This window comes from Elaeis guineensis, chromosome 1 (assembly GCF_000442705.2).
Source record: "Elaeis guineensis isolate ETL-2024a chromosome 1, EG11, whole genome shotgun sequence".
NCBI classification, from domain to species: Eukaryota; Viridiplantae; Streptophyta; class Magnoliopsida; order Arecales; family Arecaceae; genus Elaeis; species Elaeis guineensis.
In genome coordinates this window covers 14,582,690-14,594,818 of record NC_025993.2, presented here as the reverse complement: position 1 = coordinate 14,594,818, position 12,129 = coordinate 14,582,690, and the positions used below count along the sequence as shown (strand labels likewise).

Genomic DNA, 12,129 nt, shown 5'->3' with positions numbered 1-12,129 from the left:
TTTATCGAGGATAAAGACGAGGGAATTTTTTTTCTATGGAATCCTAAAGCAAGAGTCTAGCATAAAACCACAGTGCTTACACACGGCTCCTTCAGCTATTTTCAAAACTTCATATGTCAAACGGAGGCACTATTAATGCAGATGTCTCCATTTTAGTATCATATATATTCACAGAAAGTAATATATATTATTCAGGATATCATATATATTCATAAAAAATCATATAATACATTAAAAAATTATAAATATTATTTCAAATGTCATATATATTTATAAAAAATTATATATATTCACATAAAATCATATATATTCACAAAAAGTCATGCAAAACATCAGAAAGTAATAATAATGTTCTTTTTTTATTTTACAGCATTTTAATCATTAAAATTTGGAGAAAGAAAAAATAGAACAGCATTAAATATCTATCCCATCATTGAATACGCTACGTGATCCAATATGATTGGATGATGTATTTCACATTAATTTTATTGTACGTGATGCACAAAAACTCTCTTCTCTGTTGACTGTCAAAGACATCCATGCTTCAAAACATGATAACAATTGAAGCGGCTATGATGTTTAACCCTGTGCAATGCCATTCTCTAGCTGCTACATTCACCAACCAAGGGAAGAGTGGATTGATGCCACCCAAAAGTGTTGGTGCAACTCAAAGACTAGGAAAATCTTCAGATGCCATATCAACACCATGTCAGATGATGAATAGCAATCAACAGCAATTTCCAATTTTTGCTTCACTCATTCATGGAACAGGTGTTACGACATGTTGCCTAAATTATGTGGCTACTAATCCATGAAGAGAATCAGAGCTGAAAAATAAGAAATTTTGTTAACCTATACAGGGGCGCAGGGCAATATCTTGACTTAGTTTACCAAAAAATTATTATGACTTAATCAGTAGCTATCATGAAAATCCAGCATACACGTGTGCAGACCATGATACCGGCAACTTTAACAAAGATGATAGAAGTTGAACTAGGTCAATTTCCGGCTGAGAGGTGAAGTTAATATCATCATAATAAATTTTGCCACAGTGAATGAATTATGAATTATTTTCTGTGAGATTTTATATAGTGAGAAAATACATATAAAGGTCACATCTAAGCGGCCTGCTTATTCAAAAGTCTCTTTACAATCCCTTGTTCTTTTACAGCAGAAAATTAAAACGAAAAAAGATGCAAGTCCATCAACCACTTTCCCTCATCCATCTAGATTGTCACCTTTGCTACCTCTGTTGGCTGCAGTCCTACATTTTTACACATACTGACTTCCCCTCAAACAGTCATGGCTTTCTAAATTTCTTCTAGAGTTTCTATGAATGGAATTAAATACCACCACTCAGGACTCCCTTGGTACTCTTCCTACCATTGCATGGAACAAGTTCTTCGCAGAGGCCGCTTTGGTTTTTTCTTCTCAGTAACTGGGATCACATTTTCCATCAGCTGCCAAAAAAAAAATAAGTTCAAGCCATTAGCCATACAAAACCTAATTTCCACTCTGTATGCAAATAAATGCACCTATATATTAAAGTGTTAAGAGGACAAATTAGGGCTGTGCTGCCCCTCATTGGATGTTTAAACTATTTGACCTTTTGAGGATTTCCAGCACCTGGACTCTGGCAGATATAAACAAAAATAATATATGTAGCTTGAGATATGATGGGAATGCCAAGCATGAGAACTACAAACAATTCTAGATGGACGAATCAAAAGGATGTTTTGTTCAAGGGGAAAAAGCAGCTGATCCCAGTTGCTGATGTCGCAAAGTAAAATGTTTCATCACAAGAGAGGAGTGTTAGCAATAAAAAACTATATCACAGTCATTGGATAGGAGACCTAAAAAAACACTGCATAAATTACTGCCTTTAGAGACATACACAACAATGTTAAAAGAGTAAAATCAAGATACAGGCCCAAATCTAATTAATCAAAAATACATTAATCCAGTCTAAACTGCTCAATTGTGCACCTAAACATAATAATTTAAAATCAAAAAAGTCAACAACTAATCATCTAGTAAAGGTTTTAATGCTACTTAGTACAAATTGATGGCATGAAAGTTTACCATGTTTACTATGATCTTGACAAACAATGCTGAATGATGTTAATTGATGGTGATAAACTATTGAATTCGAAAATACCCAAAATAGTTGCTAACTATTGAAAATACCCAAATAGTTGCTCGCACAATATTGTTTTTAGGTATGTGCATAAACTTGGAAAACTTGCATTTATAATCTATTCTTTTCCTAATTTTGCTAGAAAACAAAATAGTTTCTTAGTTCTTAAGGAGTAGGAAGTGCATTGAAGAGCATAATGATATATACGATAAAAGATTGATCAACGTTATGGCATTTCACATACTGTGCATGAATAGATGGTCAATGGATTGCTTGCATAGTAGAATATAAGGGATTATAAATGCAAAAGCAATAAATCTTGTTGCATGTAACTTGCTAAATATTGGATCCCCAAATTGATGCTGTCAACGAATAGGTGAAGAACAGATAACCATAAACTTATCCCTGGCATACACAGTGCAGCTCATTGTTTGACTGCATAGCAAATATATGTCCGTTGCATTGTTATGTCTTAGGTGCTAACCTAAGTGTGAGATGAAGTTTGTATCAGGTACATAGATTAGGCTTGTTTCTGAAATAGTTAACATTATACTCATTGTATTCACCTAAGACCTTGTTCCTAGCCTTATTGGCTTTAGAGCAGCATCATTATGTGATTCAACAAATCATTGCTGCAGATTACTACCATAGGACCGAACCATTTGGCTTAGAAAAAGGATGAGATTATTTTTTTTAAAAAAAATGGAGAGAGAAAGCTAGTTGCACACAAGTGTCTTGGGAGGCTTCTTCCCTCATAATATAGCTCTGTGTAGACAAGTTCATGTTAACCATTTCCTAGGTGTATCCAAACCTTTCTATTTTTAAATTATGATTCTAATTTCTAAACAACACTTCACGTTATGTATCTTTCTGTGCAAACAGGTAAACCCCATATACTGATTTCTATTTAAGTAATACAACCTTTGGTGTAAAGTAGCAAACAGCTTCTTAAAAGTAGCAATAAATAGAGATGGTAGTGTTCTGATGATCCACAAAACTAGAAGAGAAACAAAAGAACAATTGGAGATAAGGTAGTTATCATTACACTATCACAGCAAACGGCTTTTTTAATCAAAAAACTGAAACTAAGCCAATACTTTCACATCAAACACTGTTCCAGCGCCTACTGAGGTTCTCATTGGAATAATGTGCCATTGTGCTTAAATAAGTATATATCATTATCTGCATTGCTTTATAAAGTTAACCTAATCAAATAAGGCAAAATGTATATAATAGACAAATAAACTAAAATGGGATAGCCAAACAAGTATCACAGCTAGCCAATGTTACCATATGTTGAACAACCAGATTGCAGAAAGTTTCAGGAAAAATGAGGTAGCTATGATTAGAAAGAGACTTGGTAAAAATAAGACAATGCTTTAAAAACAAGCCTTTCTATATGGTCTCCACTTTATGGATGGTTTAATCCATCAAAATCTAAGGTGTTCACTACCAGCACTCTCCTTAAAATCAATCCTAAAAATTAGTGTTCTGTTCTGGCCCTCGGCTATTTTAGATGAGAGGAGAGAAAACTGTTGCAGGCAGAAACTCAGAGGTCTTCAGGGAGTAGGAAAGTTACCTTGATTGATTTTATACAAGTTCATGCAATCAAGGAATAACTCAACTCACCATGGTTCACAGAGGAAGGTGCAAGCTTGACAATGAAACTGCATTCATCCATAAGATACAATTTATTTTGTTTTGGGGCGGGAGGGTGGGGATGGGGGGAGCTGAACTGAACAAAATTCCCAAAAGAAGACCTTATCCAGTACTCAGAAATTTTCACTATATCATCAAAATATGCTGAGTATAATGTAGGTTTCCTCTATTTTTAGATTCTGGAAAATATTTGTTTCATTCTATATCTTTCAACCCATCATGGGGATTGGTACGTATCCTAATTCATTCTCTCATTATCTGTTCACAGGGTACAAGATATTGTACTTAATTACCTTTATAGATAGCATTTCATTAGTGAGATAAAGAGTCTTATAATTCTTTATTTTTAAGATTTTCTAAATTGTTCGTTCTACAATGCAAATAAATATATAAATAAATAAATAAAGTGAATTAGAATTTCAATGAGATACATTTCAAGTTTTTATTTTGACAACCATACAATCGAGGAGGTCATTGTAATTCACCCGAGTGAAGACAAAGTCATGGTACCTTCAATAAGCTATGCCTTTTATGAGAACTACAATCCACAAGCCCTACCACATTATACAAGACCAGTTCTCACCAACTTATATGAAAGATTATATATTTTAACAGAGCAAGCAATTAGGCTACTTGGAATCAATTTCCAACACTCACATCCAGGCCTTAACTACATTATCCTCACAACAATTGATGATCTAGAGGCAACTGAGTATCATCACTGAAAGAGGACAAATGTGCATACAAATGAATGACTGGACTGTTTTTTAACATCTCCCTCACTTCATACGCAGAAATGCTTGTGTGCTGAGCTAATCTATTAGCTAAACAGACTCAATCTGCTTTAAGCCAGGCTTGGACTCAAGATGACAAACACAAGATGGACCTAGCCTAGAAAAAGAAGCCATTTCTTCAATGAGTCAGACCTAGGCTTAGTCCTGGATATCAAGCTTGTTAAGCCAAGTGTATAATGATTAGCATCAATAATCTTTTAATAATCACATATTAGTATCATGACAATCAGGAGTTTATGTATTATTATAAAGTAAAAAAAAATGGAAATATATACATATTTCCAAATGTGATATATCATTTCTCAATTCCCCTTCACCTCTTCCAAACTCCTCCCTGACATTGTAACAAGAAGAAAATCCTTAGCCAACAATACCAATGCGCCCCATTCTACTCTATCCCTCAATCACTCTTACTCGCTTGCCCAACACATGCCAGGGAAACATAGAAGTGTTAGCCAAGTAACTTGGCATGTGTCACCAAGTGCTCGACACTTCACCATCCAAAATTATAGAACACTATAAAAAAAGGGAGTCCCGGTGCACAAGGCTCCCACCACTAGGGTTTAGGAAGGGTCAAAAGAGTGCAGCCTTATCACCGTGTGCATTCAGACTGTTTCCGTGCTTCAAACCCATGACACGCAAGTCAAAATGAAGCAACCTTACTGTTGCAACAAGGCCTACCCTCACTAGAACACAATATAGAAACAAACATATGCAAACATTTCAATATGCAAATGACAAGAGTAAGTTGACTCGCCAATGGCAACTTTTATTCGAAAAACACATATACATCATAATAGAAGAAAAAGGAAATAGCATCATACTTCAATAGATGAGTCTAGAAACTTCAGGCTGAAATTGTTTAGCAATAAATAATTGAGAATTTTTCATTGATTGTAATTAGGTGCTTTTAGAATGTATGCTTCGAAAAACCATACCAAGTACATACACTTGTGGTTGTAGCCTACAATACTCAAACTTTGTGCTTCACCCCGACATATCCATGTCAATAAGACACGAGATGAGTATGGGATCTTAAGTCCAATGCAGCACTCTGAAAGTCTAGAAGCAGAGATAGCGAAGGTGAGAGAAGGGGGTGTATTCATGGAAACAAAGAAGCTAGAGAAATGGAGACAGAGTTCGAGGAAGGGGTGCCAAGGATCTAATTGGAATAAGGTAAGCTAATAAGCTAGAGGTGCACCGAATTGGGTGGATAAGGTTGGTGATGGATAGAGCATGCAGTGAATGAACGAAACAGCAAGATAGGATCATAGGCGATGAGAGCCATGATAGATGCAACCGTACAGCATCGAAACAACAAGAGAAAGAAAGCTAAGAGCCATGATTTTAATCCAGCCACTACAACATGCATCATACATCGTTCATTCAAGAGAATATGATGGATGGATTCAACCAAGAAGCTTATTTGATATTTTGACAAGCAGATTAGCTGCTTCCCAATTACATGCTGCCATTTTGCATTAAGAACCTATTGACCAAAAACTTTTATTCTTCTTATCTTATTTTGATGATAGTCTAAAAATAATTTTTAGTCCATGACTGTAAAACAACAAGAATAGGTCAGCATTTTTTTATAGGTATGTTCATGACAAGCATACATGTATAAATAACAAGGCACAAGTTTGTATTAACTATTAAGTGCATAAAGCCTGAAAGTTACACAAAGCAAAGTTAGGCACTAAAAGATCCAGTGATGTACAACATATCCAGATACTGGTGCACATGTTGCATCATACCAAACCCATGTAATATAGCTTTTAGCTATCTAAGCAAGTAGGATTGTCAAACAAGTGAGCAGTTTACAATCAGCTGATGTTTACCTTGAATTCAACTAAAGTTTGATTTGCTCGATTGGTAAACTGGCTAGGCTAGAGCTAGGCTCAATTACTCCAGCTCAGCTTGATTCAGATAAGCATACAAATAAATAAATAATTTATATATATATATTGTTCTACTTATTGTTTACATATAAATGTTATTTTTTATATTTATCCTTGAAAGATATATTCTTTTATACAAAACTAGTTATAATGCACATGCAGATGCATATGGTTGCTAAACATTTTAGAATTGAAATAATTGTTGAAGTTTAATTTGTAAAAACATATGCAAATAATTAATTCATAATTACCATTTTGTTTTAATGCAGTATCTCACCTTCTTCTCTTAGTTCATAACTTCATATTTTTCTCTTTGGTTTAAAAGTTAGTATGAGTGTCTCTTTTCCTTCATGCTGTGTCTATTCCTTTTTTCATTTTAAAAAGTCGAGCAATGGTAGAATACCTTCTTTGCTTATTCTCAAAGTCCAGCAATGTTAGAATCCCTTTCTCTATAGAACTCTAACATGTTTTAAACATTTTCAAGATAGAAACCTAGTAGAAGTCTATCATGTTTTAATCCTTTTTAGGAAAGAAATTTAATTATATTTATTATATGAATATTATAATATTTTAAATCCTTAATGGATATTCTTATTAGCGTAATTTTAGGAGTTCAAAAATGAGGAACCTATGCCACTGCTACATAAGTTTAAGGATTACGGATAACATATGTTTAAATTATGAGATTGAGGATTATATATGTAGATATGTGTGTGTGTGTGAAAATCTTGAGGTGCGTTAGCTTTCACCAAGTTTCTTAGATGAGTGGTTTGTAAACAAAACAAGTTCGTTTGAAAATCACATGACTTGACTTGACTGCAAAATGCCACCAAGCTAAGCTCAGCTTGTTTGCACCCCAACAAGCAGGACAAATCATTTTTACAGTGCCGCCAAGTTTCCAATATAATGCATGTCCCTATGTCTATCCAAAAAATAGAAATATTATATTATTAGACATCCCCTCTCCCCAGTTTTTGATTTTGCTCCTATCTTGATATACTAGTCTGAAGCCTTTACCAGGACAATTTAATCTAGCCTAGGCCTTGGACTAGGATGTTGACTTAAACATGGTGGAACCAAGGCCTAATTTATTTGCACCCTGTATACCTCTCATCAACTCACCTCTTAGGCTACCATTAACTTGCCCTAATAACACAATAATATATCTCGTATTCCATGACTTGCTTTGAGATTAATAAATTGCATGTTTTTGTTCAACTTGTTTCTTAAAATGTTTATCCATGTAGTTTACAATACATAGTTCAAGTGCATTATACATGTTTCTTCATCTCCATACTTTTCATATGTGTTGCTCTACATAAAAGGTTATTTGCTTGGCATCACATGCATGAGCCAATTGGACACATCTTTTAGATGGTTTTTGCTTGATGAATTCGCATTGGATGATGACTTCATGTTCCATGAGTTTTGAAGAGAAAGGACTAGATTAAATTGTACAGTATGATATGCAATTTGAATAAATTTAGCATATTTACATCAAAAAATATCAGGCATAAAACATCTTGGAAAAAGGTTTGAGCTTGTATGAAGGGACTCTTTTGTGGTGCAAAGCTCTTTAAATAATTGGCATTTAGACAACACTGCTAGTGACCCAACAAGATCCATTGTGAGCAACATTTATCTATAATTAGAAAGGACACCGGGTGACCAGCCATCCCTCGAATTTCTTAAACATTCAAGAACATGCAACAAGGTTCATATAGACAGTGCATTAACCAAGAAAAAAATCCAGAATAGGCAACAAACATGTATGAAAAATGGGAAATTAATATTGAACCAGTTGCCTAATATGGACTAATTTTTGGCCTAACATCGGAGAGAAGAATAAATACAAAATGAAGAGGGATTGAAGGAGGAGGACATAAAAAATTCCTAATTTGTTTAGCCACTCAACTTGAAATCCTAACAAGCACCTAGGCACCTACCTAATGCCTAGGCATCAAGCAGGAACAGTGCCAATCTGTCCAGCATCTATAACTTTTTTGAGACCATCATAACTATTCACCAATGTTTTTGGAGGATGACCAAAATGGGATAAATCATAAATCTGGGCATGCATTAAGATTGTTGAAGGAGACAAGATAATTAAACAAAATTTCCAAGTGCCAAATCACATGGGCAAAATCATCGCAATCACTTGTTAATGTATTTTGAGCACTACTGGGAGGGTTCAAGTCAAACTCTTGAGCCACAAGGTTGAAATTCCCAAGTTAATGAGCATGTTTGGTACAACTATTGGTAAATCTTTTGCTAGAACACCATGATTTTTCATTACATTATCATATGATATTAATAAATAGTCTAACTCAGAGTAATAACATGTCTGGTTTCTACATATTTAATAGTTAAGAAATTAGCCCTAGATCCACATTGTAGTAAACATACACTGAAATGTCTCTTTAGGAAATATACAACAAAAGACTAGTTTAGATTTGGGTGGGGGGGCGGATGTTGTTTCAAATGTTAATAATGCTACCAAAAATTTTCCCTGCACCACCATCATGCCATGTGGCATAGGAGGATTAGTGTGATTCAAATGGTCAGCGATCAGCATGATTCAGAACAGGTGGTTGTATAAAGCCCTGATTCCCTCATGCCACATGGCATGCAAGTGGTGAAGGGAAACTATTGGCAATAGGTCTCATAGCATTTTTCATATGCTTTTAAATTTTATGGAATGTTGGGCTTCCCGCGCAACCAAAAAATCATCATTGTAGTATATTTTTTCTGAAAAGACATCCAAAAGTTTTAAATTGCCAACTATGGCAGACATCCAAACTGTGCAAACAGACTTGGCATAACAAATCATATCCGGTCAAGGAAGATACATAAAACATTCATAACAAAATGTAGAGAAACCTTTGAAAAACTTCTACATGAGAACTGCATAGATTAACTCATTTCTGATGCCATAAATATCCAGAGGCAAAAGTTTTTGTTATATAAGTTAATATACAACCAACAGACCAGCATACATCCATACCTGCTGGAGCCTCTCTTTGTGCTGCTCCTCCTGCAATTTACAATTCAACCAGACCCCAACATCAGAAGAAATTGACAAGCAATAAATCCAACATCATTAATCATTTAAAAATTGCTGGCAGGACAAAAGAAACTTGTTCATGTCCGTTAATCATACTTATGGGCAGAATATTAAAGAATTAAAGCTATGTTTCATAAACTCCTCGCAATTGCACAAGAACGACCTATATGATCATGAGGTGCAATTCTGTTTCTTATTAAGCCAAACCTTCTTATGAGATTTCAAGACATTGACATCTCACTCCCAAAAATCATTATGTTCTCCAGAGAAATCAAACTTGTTTAGAAGAAAGGCAAGAAAATTCATCTTTTCCCATGCAACAAAATTGCATTCTTTGCTAGGAAGCTTGCTTTTACTACAATAACATTTATTTAGATTCTAGAATAAACATTAAGCACTACCTGATATTTCAGTAGTTGCACATTTTCCTCCTCCAGCTGAGACACTAAAGATTCAAGTTCCGCAGTGTAGGCCTATAAGAAAACACGAGCATATGCAAATTTAATATTTGTCACACCACCAATAAGAAAACATAAACATGCACAAGTCTTAACATTTTTCACACCACCAAGGACCAAATTATTCATTGTCTAAGCATAAAAACACATGCATATACCCAAATTTGATACCTTTAAAACACTGAGGACTAAATTATTCATCCATTGAAACGGAAGAATGAATTGAGGGGGGAAAAAAATCTCGGACCTGTTTCCTCTCCCTTGATCTAGCAGCCGACTCCCTGTTCTTGATCATCCTCTTCTGCCTCTGAAGCGCCGCCCTGTCTACTGGATCCAACACCGGCCTCTTCCTTCCCCTCCCTCCTCTTCTGCCGCCGCCGCCATGCACTTCATTCCCAAACCCTATAACCGGGTTCTCGAGCGGCAGCTGCTGCTGCTGGCTAAACGCACCGCCCATTGCTGAATCCAACCCGAAACCCCCCTGCACGGACCCCGACGGAACCCTAAGCTCCTCCTCCCTTACCGCTCCAGCCCTCGCGAGGAAGTCCTCCAGCGTCATCTGGCCGCCCGATCTGTCCCCGCCGTCCGCCTTCCGGCCGGCGGCGATCTCCCTCCAGACCTCTTCAACCGTCTTGCTCCCGATCTCCTTCGGCAGCGCGAGGCTCCCCTGCTGCGACCCCGACGCCGACGCCTCCCCGCCGCTGCCGGCGTCCTCGCTGGCGAAGGGCGCAGCATTCTCCGGGTAGACGCGGAGGAGGTCCTCCATGCTCATCGATCCCAGAGTCTTGAGGGGGTCGCCGCCGGCGGAGCCTTGGAGGTCGGCGACAGCCTGGGGGAAGATGGAGGACTGGCGCGCGAGATCGGAGTTGGCCGACGAGGACGACGCCATCACCCGCGACGACGCCATCCGAGGGATTCTAGGGTTAGAGTTAGGTTTTGCCATCCATCTGCAACGCGGACTTCCTTTCTCGCTCTCGCTCTCGCTCTCGCTCTGTCTCTATCCTCTCTCTCTCTCTAGCAGACCGTTTCCTTTTCTTTAATGCGGGGAGCTTTCGTCTTCGCGTGGCACCCGGGGGAGGAGGGATCAAAGTTACCTTTTTCTCTGTTTTCTTTACCTGAGTTTTTTTATCAGATGGAAAGGGGGACCCCTTTTTACTTTTCTTTTGATGAGAAGGAGAGTAAAGTGACAGATCTTCTGCAATCCAGGCTGCAGGACCATAATACAACCTAAGGCATGGCAGCTTGTGATTGGGTTTCAAATCATTTTAACAATTTTTATTTTCAGCATTTGATGTATTATGTGAGCTTACAGGAAAGTATATGTCCAATTGAAACATGTAACCAAGATTGTGCGTTTGTAATCATCAAAAATGATTTTACATCCAAAAATAAAATTTTAAATATTTAATTATAATTCAAAAATAATTTTTGATCACGTAAGATCCCTCCTACATCGTATTTATATGAAATTAATTTTATTTAAAATTTCTTTGTATATCTATTTTTTTATTATTAAAATTTTTTTTTTCAAAATAATCTCATCTTATCTCTATCCATATTCTCCATTAATATCCTCTCATCTCCATCTATTTCTCTCTTTTTTTAATTATTAATCTCCTCTCATCGTCATCTATATCTTCTTTTGTCAGACTTTCTTTTGTGAGACTTTCTTCTCTATCAAGAATTAACTTTCTTAAAATTAATCTTATTTCATCTCCATCCATATCTGATTAATTTTTTCTCATCTCTATCTATGTCATTTTTTTCTGACTTGTGTATTAATCTCCTTACATTTCTCTTTTTATCCGAGACTTTTTCTATCGCCACTCTAATCTCCTATAGAATAGCATTTTAAATATTTATCCTTTTTGATCATTTTATTATTCCAAAATAGCTTTTGGATATGTTAACCAAATATACAATAATTTTTTTCTACAGCTTCAGAACAATTTTACAATATTGATAGAAAATAAAAAAATAGTTTATCCTAAAGCAACTTTAGACATCAAAATACAGTTTTTACTAAAAATTACTTTTTGATCAAAAGCTACAACATCCCCAAACAAATCCAAGGTTGCATTTAACTAGCAATCTATCCAAATTATAGGCAATTTAA

General features: G+C 36.0%; 1 protein-coding gene across 1 annotated transcript; it reads right to left on the bottom strand.

The window, feature by feature from the left end:
• Nucleotides 1-1,056: 1,056 nt before the first annotated feature.
• On the bottom strand, nt 1,057-11,044 carry LOC105038025 (bZIP transcription factor 12). Its single transcript, XM_073250916.1, has 4 exons — nt 10,261-11,044; nt 9,957-10,028; nt 9,496-9,525; nt 1,057-1,460 (listed from the first exon to the last, which is right to left on the bottom strand). Exons 1-4 carry the CDS (start codon nt 10,954-10,956, stop codon nt 1,380-1,382), a joined length of 879 nt encoding a protein of 292 aa, XP_073107017.1. The 5' UTR covers nt 10,957-11,044; the 3' UTR covers nt 1,057-1,379.
• Between the last annotated feature and the right edge of the window lie 1,085 nt (nt 11,045-12,129).

Coding starts and splice junctions, on each gene's coding strand:
- LOC105038025 (XM_073250916.1), bottom strand. CDS start 10,956: ATGGCAAAACCTAACTCTAACCCTAGAATCCCTCGGATGGCGTCGTCG. Junction 10,029..10,260: donor GATCAAGGGAGAGGAAACAG/GTCCGAGATTTT, acceptor GTTTTCTTATAG/GCCTACACTGCGGAACTTGA. Junction 9,526..9,956: donor TGCAACTACTGAAATATCAG/GTAGTGCTTAAT, acceptor TGTAAATTGCAG/GAGGAGCAGCACAAAGAGAG.